The 19,944-nt window shown below is 38.1% G+C and overlaps 4 protein-coding genes across 7 annotated transcripts; 3 read left to right on the forward strand and 1 right to left on the reverse strand.

The window, feature by feature from the left end:
- The first annotated feature begins 339 nt into the window (after window positions 1-339).
- SIP1 (Raffinose synthase family protein) lies at window positions 340-3,575 on the forward strand. The gene is made up of 5 exons (XM_023670680.2): window positions 340-1,166; window positions 1,410-2,014; window positions 2,086-2,263; window positions 2,392-2,759; window positions 2,845-3,575. The coding sequence occupies exons 1-5, from the start codon at window positions 536-538 to the stop codon at window positions 3,406-3,408; spliced, it is 2,346 nt and encodes a 781-aa protein (XP_023526448.2). The 5' UTR covers window positions 340-535; the 3' UTR covers window positions 3,409-3,575.
- Window positions 3,576-4,030: 455 nt separating this feature from the next.
- LOC111791126 (zinc finger CCCH domain-containing protein 41) lies at window positions 4,031-12,825 on the forward strand. Its single transcript, XM_023672339.2, has 5 exons — window positions 4,031-4,433; window positions 4,772-5,642; window positions 6,753-7,976; window positions 8,287-8,613; window positions 12,145-12,825. The coding sequence occupies exons 2-5, from the start codon at window positions 4,863-4,865 to the stop codon at window positions 12,484-12,486; spliced, it is 2,673 nt and encodes an 890-aa protein (XP_023528107.2). The 5' UTR covers window positions 4,031-4,433; window positions 4,772-4,862; the 3' UTR covers window positions 12,487-12,825.
- A 1,018-nt stretch (window positions 12,826-13,843) lies between these two features.
- LOC111791496 (Transducin/WD40 repeat-like superfamily protein) lies at window positions 13,844-19,582 on the forward strand. Of its 4 annotated transcripts, none has more exons than XR_015420467.1 (11): window positions 13,844-14,002; window positions 14,269-14,369; window positions 14,599-14,708; window positions 14,796-14,862; window positions 15,402-15,501; window positions 16,877-16,993; window positions 17,068-17,205; window positions 17,324-17,405; window positions 17,700-17,749; window positions 17,843-18,098; window positions 19,339-19,582. XR_015420467.1 is itself a non-coding variant. In XM_087122746.1 (11 exons), the coding sequence occupies exons 1-11, from the start codon at window positions 13,934-13,936 to the stop codon at window positions 19,341-19,343; spliced, it is 972 nt and encodes a 323-aa protein (XP_086978872.1). In that variant the 5' UTR covers window positions 13,844-13,933; the 3' UTR covers window positions 19,344-19,582. The 4 variants fall into 4 exon arrangements, 2 of the variants coding, with proteins under 2 accessions (XP_086978872.1, XP_086978871.1); XR_015420468.1 differs by having other exon boundaries at window positions 19,344-19,582; XM_087122746.1 differs by having other exon boundaries at window positions 17,843-17,975.
- LOC111791497 (oleosin Cor a 12-like) lies at window positions 18,205-18,903 on the reverse strand. The gene has a single exon (XM_023672870.2). The coding sequence runs from the start codon at window positions 18,901-18,903 to the stop codon at window positions 18,427-18,429; it is 477 nt and encodes a 158-aa protein (XP_023528638.2). The 3' UTR covers window positions 18,205-18,426.
- Window positions 19,583-19,944: the final 362 nt, after the last annotated feature.

The raw sequence follows: 19,944 nt of genomic DNA on the forward strand, positions 1-19,944 counted from the left end.
ATTATTTATTTATGGTTTTTTATTTTTTATTTTTTTGAATATTCAAATACACTTTTTATTTTAAAAATAATTTCCAAACAAGTTGGAGAGGTACCATTAATTTTTTTTTTTAGAAACCAGTCTAATCCGATGTGGATAATTTATTTAAATACACTTTTTTGAACCCACGCCTAATAATATTAAATAAACATTTAAATTTGTATTAACTCACTATTTTAAAAAATAAAAACAAAAAAAAAATGACAACGTCAAAGCTCGAACCCAAGTTCCCACGAACCTTCCTTTTCGCAGGTCTCCATATCTATAAAACCCCCAACTCTTCCTCTTCCCTTCCACCATTGTTAACCTCAAAGCTTTTTCACAGAGAATCAACAAAAATTTCCCCTTTTTCCTTTTCGATCCTCAAGAATCTGTAATTTGCAAAAAAGCCCTCATATTCTTTGATAATTATTTTCAATTCTTCTCTATAAAATCCTCTCCATTTCTCTTATTCTTCACCCCGACCTTCTAACCCTTGTTTTAGTTTTTGGGTTTAATGGCTCCCAGTTTGAAAAATGGCGGTTCCAACGACGTCGTTTCGTATGATGGTTTGAACGACACGTCGTGTCCGTTCTCCATCGACAAGTCGGATTTTACTGTGAACGGACATTTGTTTCTGTCTGACGTGCCGGAGAATATTGTCGCTTCTCCTTCTCCCTACACTTCGATCGACAAGTCGCCGGTTTCTGTTGGTTGCTTTGTTGGGTTCGACGCGTCGAAACCTGACAGCCGACATGTCGTTTCCATTGGGAAGCTGAAGGATATTCGGTTTATGAGTATCTTCAGGTTTAAGGTTTGGTGGACCACGCATTGGGTTGGTCGGAATGGTGGGGACCTTGAATCCGAGACTCAGATTGTTATCCTTGAGAAGTCGGATTCTGGCCGCCCGTATGTTCTCCTTCTTCCGCTCGTCGAGGGGCCGTTTAGAACGTCGATTCAACCCGGGGATGATGACTTTGTCGATGTTTGTGTTGAGAGTGGCTCGTCGAAAGTTGTTGGTTCGACGTTTCGGAGTGTGCTGTATCTTCATGCTGGCGATGATCCGTTTGCACTGGTCAAGGAGGCGATGAAGATCGTGAGGACCCACCTCGGAACTTTCCGCTTGCTCGAGGAGAAGTCTCCGCCAGGTATTATTAATTTAAAACCCGAATTCAAAAATTTGTTTTTATCGCTCAATTAAGTATGAAATAGTTGTCACGTTAAGTTTAATCACTCAACCCGTCATTATTAAACTATACCAAAATTCAAAATTTTAATTTTTTTTTTTGGCCGATCGTATAAAATAATAGTTAGGACTCACGGATTTACACAATGATGTGATATTGTCCACTTTCAGCACAAACTTATTTCAATATCTTACAAATATATAGGTATCGTGGATAAATTCGGTTGGTGTACGTGGGATGCATTTTACCTAACCGTTCACCCACAAGGCATCATCGAAGGCGTAAAACATCTGGTCGATGGTGGTTGCCCTCCTGGCCTAGTCCTAATCGACGACGGTTGGCAGTCCATCGGGCACGATTCCGACCCCATCACGAAAGAAGGAATGAACCAAACCGCGGCGGGCGAACAAATGCCCTGCCGTCTTTTAAAATTCCAAGAGAACTACAAATTTCGCGACTATGTCAACCCAAAGGCCTCCTCCGTTGGCGCCACCCAGAAGGGGATGAAGGCGTTTATAGACGAGCTGAAGGGGGAGTTCAAGACAGTGGAGTATGTGTATGTTTGGCACGCTTTGTGTGGGTATTGGGGCGGGCTCCGGCCGGAGGTGCCCGGCTTGCCGGAGGCAAATGTGATCCAGCCGGTACTGTCACCGGGCTTACAAATGACGATGGAGGATTTAGCCGTTGATAAGATTGTTCATCATAAAGTGGGGTTGGTGCCGCCGGAGAAGGTCGAGGAAATGTACGAGGGGCTGCATGCTCATTTGGAGAATGTCGGGATTGACGGCGTTAAGATCGACGTTATCCATGTAAGCACCGTTACCTTAATCTTTGATCTCCGTTGTGTTTCACTATGTTATTGATTGTTTGAATGTGACAGTTATTGGAGATGTTGTGTGAGGACTATGGAGGGGGAGTGGATTTGGCAAAGGCATATTATAAGGCCATGACGAAGTCGATAAATAAACATTTCAAAGGAAACGGAGTTATTGCGAGTATGGAACATTGTAACGACTTTATGTTTCTCGGGACTCAAGCTATATCTCTCGGTCGTGTTGGTACGTTGTTTTTAATGATTTGAAGTATTCTCGATTTCAATTTCGTTAAGGTGGATCTCACTGACCTTATCTGGTTATGTCATCAAAATCTTAACTGATAAAATATATTTGTTTGATCGAATTCTTAGGTGATGACTTTTGGTGCACTGATCCTTCTGGTGATCCGAACGGTACGTTTTGGTTGCAAGGATGTCACATGGTGCATTGTGCCTATAATAGCTTGTGGATGGGTAATTTTATCCACCCTGATTGGGATATGTTCCAGTCCACTCATCCTTGTGCTGCCTTTCATGCTGCCTCTCGAGCCATCTCTGGTGGCCCGATTTACGTTAGTGACTCGGTTGGGAAGCATAACTTTGAGCTCCTAAAAAAATTAGTGCTCCCTGATGGGTCGATCCTTCGAAGTGAGTACTATGCTCTACCCACTCGTGATTGTCTCTTTGAAGACCCGTTGCATAATGGAGAGACTATGCTCAAGATATGGAATCTAAATAAGGTAAACATTTTTGTTTTGTTTAACTGAAACAAAGGAAATTATTAAACTCAAATGTGATGGTTGATTTTTTTTTGTTTTTTAACAGTTCACTGGTGTGATTGGTGCATTCAATTGCCAAGGAGGAGGATGGTGTCGTGAGACACGACGAAACCAATGTTTTTCTCAATACTCAAAACGAGTGACCTCCAAAATTAATGCAAAAGACATCGAGTGGAACAGCGGTGAAAAACCGATCTCTATTGAAGGTGTGAAAACCTTTGCACTCTACCACTATCAATCTAAGAAGCTCATCATCGCCAAACCCTCCCAAAGCATTGAAATTTCTCTTGACCCGTTCGAGTTTGAGCTCATCACGGTCTCACCAGTCACCACACTCGTTGAAACCTCGATTCAGTTTGCCCCAATTGGCCTCATCAACATGCTCAACACAGGTGGTGCCATCCAATCTGTGGTCTACCATGATGACCTAAGCTCTGTTGAGGTTAGCATCAAAGGTACGGGTGAGATGCGCGTGTTTGCATCAGAAAAACCAAGAGCTTGTCTTATCGATGGTGAGGATGTTGGGTTCAAGTACCAAGACCAAATGGTGGCAGTCCAAGTGCCATGGCCCGGTTCTTCTGGCATTTCAACTATCGAATACTTATTTTAATTTATGTAGAGCTTAATTGTCGTTGTCGTTTTTATCACTATTAATATATTTCTCTCCAATAGGAAAACACATGTAATTTGGAGAGCGGGATTTCAAATACATGTAATTGAATCGTTTTCGGTTCATATTTTGTAAAGTACCTCAACACGATAAGAATATTTCTACGAGATCACGTTCCAGCTCGTTAGTGTATTTTTCTTTTCGGATTTCATTTTCCGCTAGAGATTAGCTGGTGTTTAGGTTATCTTAGAACAAAACGTATATTATTTATTATTTACATTTTTTTATTTTTAATTAAATTGTTGCTTTATTAATTTATTGACGTTCAACACTTAAATTTAATAGATTATATAATATTTATATTTGTTGCGGTTCGGTTCGGTTCGTTTTAGGTTTGGTTTTGATTCGGTTCGATTTTTGAGTTTAGTTGTTCCTAGGTCATTAGCGCGACCCAATTGACGACTATGAAGCCCACCTTTCTAATACTTTGGGCCCTTAAGAATCTCCCAAACGGCCCATAATTTCGGCCCATTTAAGTACAATAATGAGGCTTCAGAATGGGGCAAATACACAAATAGCAAAATAGCATGGGGGAAAAGTATAATTTCTCAAATCTCGAATCAAATTCTCGTTTTGCAATTTTTCCTAAATTTATTTGGTACGGTACAATCGTCGTCGTCGTCGTCTCTCTCTCTCTCTCTTCTCTCTCGGTCTAGAATCCTGTTTGCTGTTCACAGCTCCGAAGGGGGCCATATACGAGGTCAGGGTTGCGAAGGAAACCCTCACGAGCGCGCGCGCTCTCCTTCTCTCTCTCTCTCTCTCGCCGGACCTCCGTTGAATCGCTAAACGCCGGCGGGGTTTTCGTACAACGATCTTGTCTTTTTCGTCGGCTCTGTTTCTCTTCAAATGCGCTTCGTTTTATCTTCTTGCTTTGCTCTCCGCTAATTCCATAGCCGAGTTTCCATGCTCTGACTAATTCAAGCGTTTCGAGGCGCTGTCTGGATCAATTTCTCGGAGAATATTCGGTAACTTATTCGTTCGTTGTTTCTTTACTGCTATGTGTTTGTTATTTTTTTTTTTTAGTTTCTGCGAGTTCGTTTTTTGTTGTGCTCCTGGAAAAATTTGAACTATTGTGGTTCTGGTATAATTAGTTCGCCATTGAAGTGATGGATTATTGGGATTAAGGGGACCAATTCGATGCTTGATTTTTTAAGTATGCTTTTCAGCTGTTTACTAGTGTGCTTCGTATTTCATTAGAGAACAGATGATTAATGAATGCGGCTGAATTGATTCCTTTTGTAGCTCTGTATATTGTTATCATCTTCCGGGGCTAATTGATTTCTCTCTTTGTTTGTTTCTTTAGGTTACAAGAACTAAATATAGTCATTGCAGTCCTGGATACAAGACGCTCTTTTAAGCAATAAGGGATCATTCTGGTTTTTGCTGGGAGACAAATGGAACTGAAAGTTTCATATCCTAAGCTGGGCATTTCTTCCTCTGAATATGTAAGTGATCCCGAGGAAAAGGATATTAGTGATGACGAAGATGATGATCGAAACCATAAGCATAGGAGGCGGGAGACACGCTCTCAGTCTTTGGAAAGAGATACACGTGAACATGTTTTGAGGCCATATGGTAAGCGTAGTAAACCATCTGAAAATGGACGTAGTATTAGGGACAACGATTCTCAAGCCAATGAAGCTTGGAAGTCCTTCAATACTCCCACTCTTGAGAAAGACATACCTGGGAAATTTGATAAAAGACGCTTGGGTGCAGTGCCAGGAGCTCGACTGGCTGGGGATTTCAACCAAAGGATCAGGGCAAACCAGACGTTTTCTGGTGACCTAAGTTCTGGTAGGGGAAGAGGAAGGGAGTCTGGCACTTGGAACCAGTTTGATTCAAGGTTTAGTCCTGTTGATATTGCTTCCCAAATTGTTCACCGTGGGCCTTTTCCTCCTAGTCTATTTGCTGGAAGGGGTTTACCAAGTGTTTCTACTGCACAAACTGCACCATGGAATGCATTTGGATTACTACCAGGAATTCCAAATAGTGGGCTAGAAACGATGCACCCCATTGGTTTGCAGGGAACACTTAGACCTCCAATCAACCCTCCTCTGAACATAGGCATACCTCGCCAGAGATGTAGAGATTTTGAGGAGCGTGGATTCTGCCTTAGAGGAGATATGTGTCCTATGGAGCATGGTATTAACCGCATCGTAGTTGAAGATGTCCAGGTATGTATACCACCCTTTTTACTACACTTGGCTGAGCTTGGTGTCCAATTAGAAGCCATTTTGAATATATGCCTTTCTTTTTTCCTTAAATTATATAGAACATAACTTATGGTGTTCTGGCTATATCTCTCTGTGGCGCTGCCAACTACTGGAAGCATCGATTTTGGTGTTCTTAGATTCCAAGTTTTCTTCATTAGAAGGATATTGTTATCTTTGGTCCAAACTTCAGAGAAGAATGTGACTTTACCTTAGAATTACCCTGCCTAAATTTTAGGGATTTTCTTGATGTGTAGGTTTTTCAAAGAATAATATGTAAAGAGAATTCTTTTCAGGATTGATTTTTGGGTACTTGTGTTTCTGTTTACTCTCTTGTTTGCAGAACTTTTTTTAAAAAAAGATCCCAATTAAAGTATATGATGAAAATGATTGGCGCCATTGTTATTTGTACAATTGCTTTAGAAATCCAAGTTGTCATTTCTTCATAAAAATTTAGTGTGTGCTTGCATGTGTAGTTTGAAAATCTAAGTTGTCATTTCTTCATGAAAATTTAGTATGTGCTTGCATGTGTAGTTTGAAAACAACTAGCCGTTCAAGGAGAGGAATTTACCTCTACTCTCTTTGTTTAATTATTCTTTTTGTTCATTATATTGTTCATTCTGTTATTTAGTATTTTCATTTTCATTTTAATTATATAGAGAACTTTTTATAATTTTTCTTATAAACTTAAATGCCCCATTAATTATTCGTTTCGCCATAAAATTATAGGTTCCACTATTAATTTCATTTGCTATAAATTCTTTTAAGCGAAGTGGCTTAGTTCCTTGCATAAGAAACTTTGTTAAAACTAACCAAATATTAAGTTATATCTATAAATTGCTTGATAGAGGACAAAAAATTGAAGAGAACAATATAATTTCTTTTCCATTTACATTTTTTATTTGGTTGAACCTTATTGTTTATCGTGCATAGGCAATAATCTTACCAACCGATACAGATTTTGGGTTGTTTCTGGCCTATGTATTACCTGAAAAGGAATTTCTCTATGCTTTTGATGTACAACTAATAACCATAAATCTAATTCTAATGAATTGTATGCTCTTGCATTTCCAGAGTCTTTCTCAATTTAACCTTCCTCTGTCGCTTCCAAATGCACACCTAATGGGGAAAACTACTGGATCTCTGCCTGCAGTTAGCACAACTTCTATGACAGTAATGAGCGGCAAAGGATTGCTTGGAAAAAATAGCAAGCCTGGTGTAGGAGATGATTCATTGCCCTTTCATGGTGTATATTCAGGTTCTGGTAGTGCAACTGAAGCTGACTTGTATGACCCTGATCAACCCCTATGGAACAACAATTGTCCTGAGAAACCAAATGCACTCTCAGGCATGCATTCATCAAAGATTGATGATGTTGAATCCTTGATGGGAGATGATCCTTCTGATAGAAATCAGGTTAGGAAATGTGATGCTGCTGATAATGGATGCTCTAGTAGAATTACTGCAACAAGTGGTTCACAGGTTACTAGTTCTTCTGTCTGGGGTAGAGTTGGGTCGAGGAATAGACAAGATGTGAAAGGGAAACTTGATCCAGTAAATTCCTCTGGCTGTCTTGATAATGAAGTGAAGGAACACAATGAGGTACTGACTAGTGTTCAAGGAAATTCTCACCAACAAAAGCACATGGCTCAGGGTGATGCTCACACTGAAGCAGGAAATTTACCTCACAAGGCACTGAATGATGCCAATGCCGTGCGTACTATGCGCAAACCATCTCAGAAAGCATTACGTACTTTGTTTGTCAATGGGATTCCACTACAAAGCAACAAAACAGAGACACTTCTTTCTCATTTTAAAAAATATGGTGAGGTCATTGACATCTATATTCCAGCAAATAGTCAACGTGCTTTTGTTCAGTTCTCAAAAAGGGAAGAGGCAGAAGCTGCTCTTAAGTCACCTGATGCTGTTATGGGAAACCGTTTTATCAAACTTTGGTGGGCCAATCGTGACAGCATTCCTGATGCTGGTGTAGGCAGTAATAATGGTATTCATGTTCCTCCACGTCATATTGCAGCTGTTTCACTTCTTCCACTTGTTGTCAAAGGAAAGAATAGTGTCCAGGTTTCCACTTCAAAGGGCAGTGTTTCCCATCCGTTGGAATCTTCTTTAGCTGCCCCAGATCATTCTCATGCTTTCAGCAGCCCAAAGGTTTCTTCTCCTTTGCAAAAGAAATTAGAGAATCTGGAACAGTTAAAGGAGGAACTCCGGAAGAAACAAGAAATGCTAGACATGAAGCGGAATGATTTTAGGCGCCAGTTAGATAAACTTGAAAAACAAGTAAACTTTCATCCCTTATAATTTCAGTTACTATACATGTTTGATCGGAAGACTTTTTTATGAAGAAATTTCCTCTATTGCTGGAAGAATACGGGTAGAAAAAAATAAAAGTTGAGAAAGAAAAATTCATGCCAGGAAAATAGCATTTAGAGCTTCATATCATGCCATCTCTATATAATTACCCCCTCAACTCTTGGCTTTAATCTCCATGTATAGACACCCTGCTGTAGAAGTGCAATACTAGCCTCGTGTTACATACTGCAAGCCAATCTGCCATTTGTTTTATTTTCTTATCTTGTTCTCAATACAGGCCACAGGAAACAAAGGCGAAACAGTCGTTGGGTTCTCCGCAAAGCGACTTAAAGTGGGAATAGAGGCTGACGCTAGTAAACTTGTTACTCCAAAGGCCAGCGATTCTGGCATTGCTTTGGCATCACCACACACTGAGGCGAGTGGGGAGCATGTGGAGTGCCCTTGTCCTGAGCCAACCACATCTATTGTACAACAGGAATCCTCAAAGTTTGAGCCTGTTCATCCATTGTCATCCGAAACACCTTTTGATGTTGATGGAGAGAAATCAGGGAGCTGTTCTACTGGATTTAGAGTTGTTCCTCCTTTACCAGTCGACTTTGCCAATGTAAGTCTTACCACACCTCTATATCAAGACCATTTATGATAATCTAGTTAGCAAATTTCTGGAATCTCTTAGATGATGATGCTATAGACTCTTTGTTTGCCCTTTAAGGATGTTCTGAAAGATGAGGTCATAGTTGAGGCGAGGACTATCTCAAACAAAAGGGAACATAATTGATATTCAATCAAGGACTACCCAAAAATAGTCTTGTTTAATAGTTCTTTTTCTGTTATTTTATAAAAAGAATAACTGAACTGTCATTGAGAAAATAATAGTAATAAAAAAATTATATAAGGGCAAACTAAAAAACTTAGTTCACAAAAGAGAATCGAACTAAAGAAAAATGCTCCAATCAAGAAAAATATGATATAAAGGATAAATACAAAAGACTTTTGTCGCCAAAATCCAAAGAGAACTATATAACCTAATGAAGGTCCAAAACTCGCTTGAATACCTGTCAAATATTCTAGAGGTCTTATTATTCCTCTCTCCCAAGTGTCTATAAAACTGCACAAACATTGACTTGCAATAGAAACCCCCTTTTCTCTTGAAAGTGAAGATCTACTCGATCATCTATTTGCATCCCATGTGTCTAGCAAACAAGAAATCTGACACCTCAAAGAAATAACTCCAAACTAATAAGCAAAATCATAGCTCCAAAGAATATGGTCAAGGTCTTCTGTCGCTCTTTGACAAAGAATGCAATAGAGTTGCCGTACCAAACTAGGAATCTTCCTCAATAACCAATCCAAGGTTTTCACCTTTTTGGGGATGACTTGCACATGAAGAATTTAACCTTCTTGAAAATTTCACCTTTCACAATGAGATGCAGATGGACACACTAGAGGGAGAGGGATTCACAAGACATCAAAAGAGGGAACTTTAAGAGACCTTAAAGAAGGATTTAGGCTTCAAAGATGATTATCCCTTCTCCCTAGCCACTATATTTGTTGATCCTAGTTTGACAATGGACAATAGATATTGACTATGAACAACCATCTCATATTGTCTATTCTATGATCCTGGTTGGACAATGGACAATGGATCTTGACTACGAACAACCATCTCATATTGTCTATTCTAACCTTTTCCTTCCAAATATTCTATGTTTCTTTCAAACCAAATGCTCCAATGATTAGCTTTTGTCACATTGACTCAACTATGTGGGTTTTGTGTCATGTTCTCTTTAGAACTTTTATACAACACCAAAGGGAAGTTGGAAGTCTTAAATAGGTGCTCTCAACACTTGATTATGTGGCTCCTCGATGGGATACTGGTGGCAGCAAAATTCGTGGGGAGTGGGAAGCAAAGAATTTGGTTTTTATGTTAAAGATGAATTTGGAGAAGGTCTATGATATAGTCAATTGGTCTTACCTTGATGCCGTGCTTGAATTCAAGAGTTCTGGATACAAATCGTGTAGATTGATGTGGGGGTGTATCTCGACATAAACTTCTCAATTTTCATTAATAGTAGGCCAGAGGAAAAAATCTTTGTGTAAAGGGTCTTAGACAAGGAGACCCATTTTGGTAGACTCTTTTAGCCGTACAATCCACTATTGTTGTGAGACAAGAATTCTTCAAGACTTTAAATGAGGGAGAGAGAAGTAGAAGTTATGCACCTTCAATATGTTGATGATACGATCTTTTTTTGCCGAGTGCGCTGAAGATACTTAAAAATTGATGGTTTATTCTGAAGTTGTTCTTGGCTTGTGTTTATCATCTTTGAATCTCTCAATTGGCATTAATGTTAACAACACCATGGTGGAAGAGTTGGTTAATACCTTCGGGTGCAGAGTTGAGGCCGTTATGTTTCCCTATCTTGACTGTCTTCTTGAAGTCGTGTCTAGTGTTTTTAAAATCACTGAGGCATGCGCCTAGGCACGACCTTTGTGCCTTCCTTCAAAGAAATGAGGCTATCTGAATGAAGTCCACTCGCAGTGAGCGCCTTAGTGCTTGCGGTGTGCGTCTTAGCACCTCAAACCTAGTTTCCTACCTTCTTTTTTATTTTTTCTAATTTTTAAGTGAGAAAGTATGAATATTCTTACAATCTAATAAAGCTTGATTTTCTTTAACTTTTCATCATCTTATTATTCATCCTACTATTTTTCTTGATTCATTAAACTTTTATATACATTTTCTTATTGTGCACCTCGTAAAGAAGTCTGCGCTTTTTTTTGTGCCCCAGAGGGCCATTGCGCTTTAGTACCTTTAGCTTTAAAAAATAGTGGTTGTGTCTGAGGAACTGTTGATTTATAAATTGAGAGCAAAGCTGGATTAATTGTGTGGTTCTCTCCTATCTAAAGGTAGAAGCTTTGTTTTACATCCTACATATTTACCCTCCTTAGAGCCCATGCAGAGGAACATATGAGACATTGTGGGTTGCAGTGAAGTCTATAAGCTGGGCAGCAACTTGGTATACGTTTGTCTTCAATGTGTGGAATCTCTTTCTGCTGTTGAATTGGCAATGGAGATTCACACTAGAACAGAACCTCTTTTGGCGGAGAGTGATAGCAGCTATTTATGGGTGTGATTCAAATGGGTGGGTGACTGAAGAGTTTAAAACGAAAAGCTGGAGGAATTCCGTGGGTAGACATCAGCCTAAACAGAGAACTTTTCTTTGGCTTTACAAAGCTTATGGTGGGAAATGGGAGGAATATTCGGTTTTGAGACCTACAAACATGGGATCAGAAGAGGCATCTTCATTTGGGAAATTGATAGCCGGGCAGCCCTTTGTGAAAAAATTGAGCAGGTTCAGCTAGGAGGTGGTGCAGATGAACTTATTAGGACTTTGGATTCTGGGGGACCTTTTCTTCTTTCCTCTCCCTCACTAAACAGAGTGGTGTCTCCGAGATTAATTAGTTGACGATGATGTGGAAGTCATCTATTCCTGAAAAAGTCCATTTTTCTGTCGTCATCCATCAGTGATGTATAAGAAGCATATTACACACTGCAAAGTCGTTTTTCTTTCTGATTCCTCTCCCCTCCTTTTTGTTGTTTGTGTTCAAATGTGGAAGAATCCGTAGATCATCTGTTGTTTCATTGTCCTTCCGCGGCTAAGGGCTGGTCTTTTATTTTGTAAGAATGTGTGCATTTGATTTGCCTCTCTAGGTAGGTTGAAGACGCTTTAGACAGTTCAGAAAGAGAGACTATAAAATCTTTGAAGATTTTTCAAGTTCATAAGATTCTTTTGTTTATAGTGTACAGCATATAGCTGCTTGATGATTTTAGTTCAAGCCTGTAGTATTTTATTCCTTGGAACAAGAGTTTGATAAACGGTTCTCCTTGGTGAACTTTTGTACGCTTTGGGGCGCTGAATTTTTGTTGACAAACGCATTCAAGAGTACCTTTTTGGAAAATTTTGTTGGAGAGAAACAAGAATGTCCTTGTTTAGAGCTTTAAGATTCTTGATGTATCATCTTTGATAAGAATTTGTTGGCTGGTTGTGTATATGTCAATTACTATGCTCAATTTGTTAAGCCATGATTGTCTTTCTGGGATCTTTAATCTAATTTCATGTTATAATTTGTATTGTAGGAGGATGTGATAAAGAAACATTTCTCATCGTTGGGTGATGTTTGTACGGTGGAGCTAGTTTCGGAAGATGGCGATCGGATTTCAAACGCATCCAACAACTGCTCAGCTAATGTCACTTTTTTAACCCGTCATTCAGCTGAAAGAGCATTCAAAGATGGCAAATCCTGGCAAGGTCAAGACTTGAAGTTAATATGGTTATCTGGTAGTGAAGGTGAAGACCACGATGGCGCTTTGTCCGACGACGCATCTCGAGATGCAGACATGGAGCCTGAAAGTGAACCAGAAAGCATCCTTTTGAAGGAGGAAACCCCACATCATACAGAATCCCAGAATTCAACATGAAACCACAGCATCCAGCCTTTTGGAAACAGGTAAAAAAGTGTCGCCAATGGTAGAAAGAGACATGATTTAAGCATTTTTATGGTTTAGGAGGCGTTCTTTTTGGAGCATTTTTCATGCCGAGTTAAAAAGTGTAAAATTAATGAAGTTTTTTTTTTTTTTTTTTTTTCTCTCTCTCTCTCTCTTTTTATTATTTAGTTCAGGAAACTGGTTTAGCAAATGTGAAAATTTGTTTTCCATTTTCACCCCTCTTACCGAATTCATGTATAAAGAAAAGAAGTCTCTATTCCCAGACTGCCACCAAGGGTAATTCAGTAAAATAGTTGATTCAATCAAATATAATTTTTTAGGATCAAAGAATAGTTGTGTATAAACTCATTTCTTAGATTACTTTATTTACTTTTCTTCAATATTTTTAGGTTTGTTTGCTTTATTTACAATTATATTTATTATTATTCCTTCTTCAATAATCCCATCCGTTTATAATTTAAAACACAAATTAATTATTAATTTAAATAAAATTTATAAATTAATTGATTTATAAAAAAAAAAAAATTTATCCATATATTCGTAAAATTAAAATCTTGAGTTATCTTTTATTTTTATATTTTTATATTTTATTTTAGTATTATACTTCTAATATATTTTTCACTTTTGTATTATAAATATTTTAATTTATAATTTTAGTTACCTTATTTTATTACTAAATAAACACTTAAGTCTATAAATAAACCAAATTTTGTGAAATTCATTTTGTTAGTATTCAAACCTTTCATTAGTTTTTTTAATATTATTAAAAATAAAAAATATATATATGAATTTAAATATTGTTTTTAAAATTATTTTTTATTAAAAAAAATCAGACAATAAATCAAATCAAGCATTAAGCTAAAAAAAAAAAGTAAATATAACAAATAAACTAAATAACATGATTTAAAAAAACACACATCTCCTTCCATATATATAAAATAAATTTAAAAAGTCCTAAAATCGATTTCAAATTAGATTTTATAATTTAAAACGTATGCTAACATATACATTAATTTATTATATATATATATAATAATAATAATAATAAAATTAAGAGTATTAAAATAATCAATAAAATAAATATGGTTTAATTGAAATTTAAATCAACACATAATATTATAAAAGTGATAAATTATGCAATCAAATCAAATTATTTAATTATAAGGTTTATATATATATATATATATATATATATATATATATATATATATATATATATATATATATATATATATATATATATATATATATATATTTATTTATTTATTTATGTATTTATTTATATTTATTTATTTATTTATACATTTATTTACCTTGTTTTTCTTATTAATTATTGCGCTGAATAAAGGGTTTGGCGCAAAACCCCCGACCTGAATCGAAGTCGAGAGGAGACCCCATAGACTCATTTCGCCGTGTTGAGATGGCGCTAACCGAGCTCGACGACGGCACGGTGCGGAGCATGGCAATCGGAGCTGTTTTCTCTGACTTCGTGAGTATCTTTTTCCTTTTATGATCGGATTACTCTCCTGTTCTTCCCTCTCTCCTTTTCAGATTAAATTTTGGTTATCTGAAGATTCTGGCAATGCATTTGAACATATGGTTGCACAAATTTACTTTCGCGGCATTGAATTCTAGTTTATAGTCTATTTGAGTGCATGCGAAGAGTGTTTCTACTGAAAAAGAAAGTTTAGATGCGGAGAATTATGGTTGTTTTTTTTTTTGTTCCTTATAAAAGTTCGCATTGTCTGCTTGCAGGTTGGGAAGATAAATTCTCTTGACTTTCATCGCAAGGATGATTTGCTGGTGACGGCGAGTGAGGATGATTCCGTGCGGCTGTATGATATTGCGAATGCCAGGTTTGATTTTTGTAGGCTTTACGTTATTAAACCTTTTAGTTTATGACTTTGCTTTCTCCAATTGTTTATACATGAATCATCGATGTCTCTCAACACTTTTGATGACATTGGTTAACCTCTTTGAAATTCGAGAATTCTCCATTTTATCAATTTTATCAATTTTATCAATTTTATCGTTTATAATCTTGTTAACGGGATTTAGTTCAATCCAACTGGTTAAAATTTTTAGGTTACTCAAAACCACATTTCATAAAAAGCATGGTGCTGATCGTATATGCTTTACCCACCACCCAAGTTCCGTTATATGCTCTTCAAGATACAATTTAGATACTACTGGAGGTTGGTAAATTTCTTCGGGTGTTTGAAATTCTGATGGCACTTCCTGACTTTGAATACTAACTGCATTTATTCTGTTTATCTCTCCAGAGTCACTGCGATACCTATCAATGTATGATAACCGATGTCTTCGCTACTTCAAAGGACATAAAGAGAGGTAAAATCCAGTGGCTAATTGATAGATGAAGAAAGTAAACATATGCTTTGTTCTATTTAACAAACTAATGTGCCCATCTTATTTGTAATTACACTCTTAGTCTTATTTTACTTGATTGGAGCCATTTAGTCTTTATTATTTTTATATGCCCGTGTATTATTTCTTTTTCTTTTTCTTTTTCTTTTCTAAATAAAAGTTTGGTCTTTCATTAACAAGAATGTGCCTAGTCTCTAAGGAATTGTCCAATTTTGAGCCTTCATCGTTTACCTTACTAAGGCTTCTGAGATTGGATGGGATTTTTTTCGGGGGGATGTTTAAAGTGATTTTATTGCGTTGCATGTCCATATTCACAATCTGTGGTAGTATGCAATAGACTTATTTGAAATTCTCTCCTTTGCTTTTCCCGAGAAAATCTCAATAACCCTTCTCGACGGTTTCCAAAATTCCATCTATAAATGATAAGAAAAATCACCATCCTTTGTTCCATATACCACTGAGGTACTTTGTCTGACTACCATTTTTTCCTTTGTGATTTGCAGGGTTGTTTCGCTCTGCATGTCTCCAATCAATGACAGCTTCATGTCAGGTTCTCTCGACCACAGCGTCAGGATATGGGATCTTCGAGTAAATGCTTGCCAGGTTGGTTTCAGATTATCATGTATTTACACTTAGCTTTCATTAGAAAGAGTTTTCCTTGAAAGAGCTATATTTGAAGGTGGAACTCCGTATGCTGATAGATAATTTCTTATGTCCTAGAATGAAGAAGTATAAATATATACATGTCCCTAACAGCCACATGGAGCCAAAACCTCAAAAGATTAATACACTGAAAGTACACAAATACACATGAACAAAAGAACCTGAGCCAACTGTAGGTTTGGTTGAATGGTTTTTAATAATTGTATGGGCTGAATCATGTGTCTATATGGGACAATTCAATCCTCAAACCTCTTTTGTGGAATATAAAGCTACTACTGTACTGACGCTAATACTCATCTTCCTATTGACAAAAGAACTAAGAATATAACATGGCGAGAATCAAACTTGACTTGCTCAACTTTAGGAACACTGAAGCTGATTGTTTGGCTTTCACTGGAACAGGATATCTGTTTCTTGCCAGTGAAAATGCTTCCTCTCATTCCATATGAACCATAAGAAGATCCTTATAAGGTTGAGCGGCTTAAGCCATAAGACCTCCCTTCCTTCTTGAACGGGTGACTGTCTGACTAATCAAAAGAGCTTCATGTAATGAACGTGGATCTCCCGGTAATGCTGTGGACCATTTAAAAGCAGCCAAAAAAATTCTCCAGATAATGCTTGAGGACAAGAAATGAGTAGTGTTGTGTTTCATCATCTTTTTTGTAAAGGCCAATTTGGAGAAATAGAGACCCGTCTTTGAACATCATGGGTGTTTATACAGCAATAGCTAAGCTCCCATAAAAATAAAAATAAAAATAAAATATTCTTTGAATATACTTCCCTTTCCCCACATACTTATAAAGGAGCTCGTGAGCCCTATTTCCACCGGACACAAGGGCATTGTCGCATTGCTGAGAGATCTAGAAGTGAGCAAACCATTGCCTTCTAGGTTTCAAACCAACAATCCGATGAGATCAAAACTGGATGGTTGATCTGAGTTGGGCTTTTGAAAGGTGAGATTAGTTGGTTCGTTGGATAGGCACGATTGTTTAAAACGAGGTTGAAATGTAGTGTTCTCGATGGACACGAGTATGACAATTCCCTTACCTCTCTAGTATTGATTTGGCTAGTATAACGGGGAGACTTGATATCCCGCTCTGCTAGAACATTGAAGTGAATAGCTCTCAGGAATTTACACCAACGCATAATTCGAACGCACGTGAATAGGAGAAAACGGACTAGTGCTCGTCGTGGGTGAACGTGCTGTATTGTGTCTTAACACTTTTAAGACCTAAAATTAAAATTCTCTATAGCATTTTGATCGCAATTTCATCATTCGCCCGAATATGATTGTGCTTACTTTCATAGTTTCCAGGGAATACTTCGTTTACGTGGCAGACCTACCGTTGCGTATGACCAGCAAGGCCTTGTGTTTGCTGTGGCAATGGAAGGAGGTGCTATTAAGTTGTTCGATTCACGTTCCTACGACAAGGTTCATACTGGAGAAACATTTACCTCATTTCTTGATATCGTTTTTGGCACGAGTTGATCGCCATTTATATACAGGGACCCTTCGATACCTTCTTGGTTGGTGGAGATATGGCTGAAGTCTTTGACATCAAATTTAGTAATGATGGCAAATCTATGCTCTTGACAACTACAAATAACAATATATATGTTCTTGATGCATATGGAGGAGAGAAGGTCAGTCTGCATGTTTGGGTTTTTAAACTTCTATTTTGCTAATTTACAGAGGTAAAAGAAACATCATTTATGTTATTCCCTGCTCCCTATTAATCGATCCTGTATCTCCCTCGTACAGCAATGTGGGTTCAGCTTGGAACCATCTCCCAACACAACCATAGAGGCTACCTTTACCCCAGATGGGCAGTACGTCGTATCAGGTGACAAACTTGCCTTGCTTCTGAAAACTATATTTTTCAACTGCCAATGCTTTTCTTGTTTTCTATCTTACTCGTTTGCTGTGCCTCCGGCTGCGATTCCTCCCCCACTTCGTTCACAATTACTATTGGCTTAAGCAAAATCTATTAAACGTAGTTCAATATCTTTTCTAAAAATTAAATAGCTATATCCGGGTATTAATCCCATTACAAACCCCGCTTGATTCTTTCCCCGCATGTTTTCTTGCACACGATCACAATTCATCACTAAATATTTTGTTTTAATTTGTGCCGAAGGCTCAGGAGATGGAACCTTGCATGCCTGGAACATTAACAAGCGTACCGAGGTACCTGTTCATCTCAAATGTGTTTACAGGCTTTTAGTTTTCATTGTGAAAAGGATGATCATCATGTGGTGCTTTCATCAATGGTAATCGCAGGTTGCAAGCTGGAACAGTCACATAGGCGTTGCCTCGTGCTTGAAATGGGCTCCTCGCAGGGTCATGTTCGTTGCCGCATCCACTGTACTCACATTCTGGATCCCCAACACTTCGAAGTCTACAGGCGAGTCGGGTATGGAATTCGAAGCTCGTTCTCAAGGAGAACATCTATCTCAATCAAAGCCATAATTACACGCATTCTACTACGGATTATCAAACCACCAAACTTAACTCCTACAAATCTTAGCTTACACAGGTTAGCTATAGTTTATGTATCTGAATCATTTTTATGTTATTTTCACTCCCTAGTTTGATTTGGGAACATGGTGTGTCACATTCTTGAGAGGAGAGAGGATAGAAGATAGGTTTAACGACCAATGCATGTCTAGTAAGTAATAACAGATAGAGAAGCAAGCAGTACACTGGAACTAGTAGAAATGTAAACCAACGGTAGCATTCTAGAAGTAGCTCAAAAGTGAACTAATCTAGGAATACTCGAAAAGAAACACTCAAGACCAACAACAATGCCAACATTGACTTGGCTACAGGACTCAAACATAACTCCGCCATCTTCCTTGTCTAGATTACGTCTTCCTCCCTTGTTCTTGGGTCCTGCTTTGAATCTCCTGCCCTAGGTCCTTCGTCTTCTGCCCCACATAACCAGCCATATCCTGCATGCGTCTCTTTGCTTGGTCGATCTGATCAGGCATGAACCCGGCTGCCCGGCGTATGTAGTTGAAAGCCCATGTGAGTGAAGAGAGAGCCGTGAGTCCAAATGCCCCAGAGGTCAAGAAGGCAAGGACAGCCAGACCAATGGTTAAGATTGCTGGCACCAGAATGGGGCTGAAGATGATGAAAACCGGGATGAACACAGCCAGGCCAACTAGCGTGACTGCCAGCGTCAAACCCGCGAGTCCAAGTAGTGAGCCGCCAAGAGGGACGAGGGTCACAACGGCAAGGATTGTGGAGGCTGAAGGGCCTGCTCGTCCCTTGGCACCGACGTCGTCGTAGCGACGTTGGGGGTGGACTTGTATTTGGTGTGGTTGTGGACGATCAGCCATTTTGTTTAAGGCAAAGAAAAGTTGGATGGAAGAAAGACATTGGAAGGTGTTTATAAATGGTGGTGGGATTTGCAAAATGGTGACACGTACATGTGAGATGGTGAGTAGGGGCTTTGCATGGGGAACAAGTTTCATTCGGAACCTATGAACTACTTTTTAAAGGGAAAAAAAAAAACCCAAAAAGATATCAAATTTAGATAGATAAATGGCAACTTTGCAGTGTGCATGGAGTAGAACTTGTACAAATCTTGGTACAGAATCTTTCTTTCTTTCTGATGCAGTAAAGTTTATGCACAGTTTTTTATGAATTTTAGTTGTGGTAGAAAGTGACAACGGGTTAAAAAATTCAGGGTAAAAAAATTCTATTTTTACCAAGCTAAACCAGAAATTTACCCTTGGCATTATAAGAAGTTATGGTTTTGTGTTGTATTGTAGTTTAGTGGGAGAAGCAAGGCATTTGGATTTGGCGGGGAGTTTTCTGCACAATGCTCTTTCCTTATCCTTTACCCTTGGCGGCATCATGCAATGTAATGAATCAAAAACCAATCTTATCCAAATCTATTTATTTATGTAGCGTGACCCGATATAGCTGAGTGGATAATACACTTAATATCTTCTTTAGAGTTGAAGAACATAGTATTCATGATCATCGTCTTATACGATAAGTTCATTGTATTCATGTGCATCGTCTTGTTCACCATCTTCCTTTTCTTGTTCTCACTTGCATTTTAGTTGATCGAAGTTTGCTAAATTGCTAGTCGTTACTACCTTCAACGACGTCGTCACCAGGTTCTTCCTCACACTTGTCATTGCTAGGAATAACACCGAAAACAAACAATGAATAACACAAGGGTCTGTTTGTTTTTATGCGTGTCCTACTTTCAAGAGTCGGGTTCATAGTTTTCATGATATCTCCTGGAATGATTTAAAAAGAAGAAGTAACATACATGTACCTTTAATAGAGCAACCTGTGAATTCCACCTCTATTTGGGCCGTAACATTGGAGAAGAAATCGGCCCAAGTTCCAGTACATCGGCCCAC

Source organism: Cucurbita pepo, chromosome 3 (assembly GCF_057944985.1).
Source record: "Cucurbita pepo subsp. pepo isolate OVF chromosome 3, ASM5794498v1, whole genome shotgun sequence".
Lineage (NCBI taxonomy): Eukaryota > Viridiplantae > Streptophyta > Magnoliopsida > Cucurbitales > Cucurbitaceae > Cucurbita > Cucurbita pepo.

Bases quoted from the DNA above. Each gene is read 5' to 3' on its own strand.
- LOC111791496 (XM_087122745.1), top strand. From the start codon at position 13,934: ATGGCGCTAACCGAGCTCGACGACGGCACGGTGCGGAGCATGGCAATC. The intron at 16,994-17,067 runs GTTCATACTGGA...ATTTATATACAG, and splicing joins ATTCACGTTCCTACGACAAG to GGACCCTTCGATACCTTCTT. The intron at 17,976-19,343 runs GTATGGAATTCG...ATTGTAGTTTAG, and splicing joins GAAGTCTACAGGCGAGTCGG to TGGGAGAAGCAAGGCATTTG.
- LOC111791497 (XM_023672870.2), bottom strand. From the start codon at position 18,903: ATGGCTGATCGTCCACAACCACACCAAATACAAGTCCACCCCCAACGT.
- LOC111791126 (XM_023672339.2), top strand. From the start codon at position 4,863: ATGGAACTGAAAGTTTCATATCCTAAGCTGGGCATTTCTTCCTCTGAA. The intron at 5,643-6,752 runs GTATGTATACCA...TTGCATTTCCAG, and splicing joins TCGTAGTTGAAGATGTCCAG to AGTCTTTCTCAATTTAACCT. The intron at 7,977-8,286 runs GTAAACTTTCAT...TTCTCAATACAG, and splicing joins TAGATAAACTTGAAAAACAA to GCCACAGGAAACAAAGGCGA.
- SIP1 (XM_023670680.2), top strand. From the start codon at position 536: ATGGCTCCCAGTTTGAAAAATGGCGGTTCCAACGACGTCGTTTCGTAT. The intron at 1,167-1,409 runs GTATTATTAATT...ACAAATATATAG, and splicing joins CGAGGAGAAGTCTCCGCCAG to GTATCGTGGATAAATTCGGT. The intron at 2,760-2,844 runs GTAAACATTTTT...GTTTTTTAACAG, and splicing joins AGATATGGAATCTAAATAAG to TTCACTGGTGTGATTGGTGC.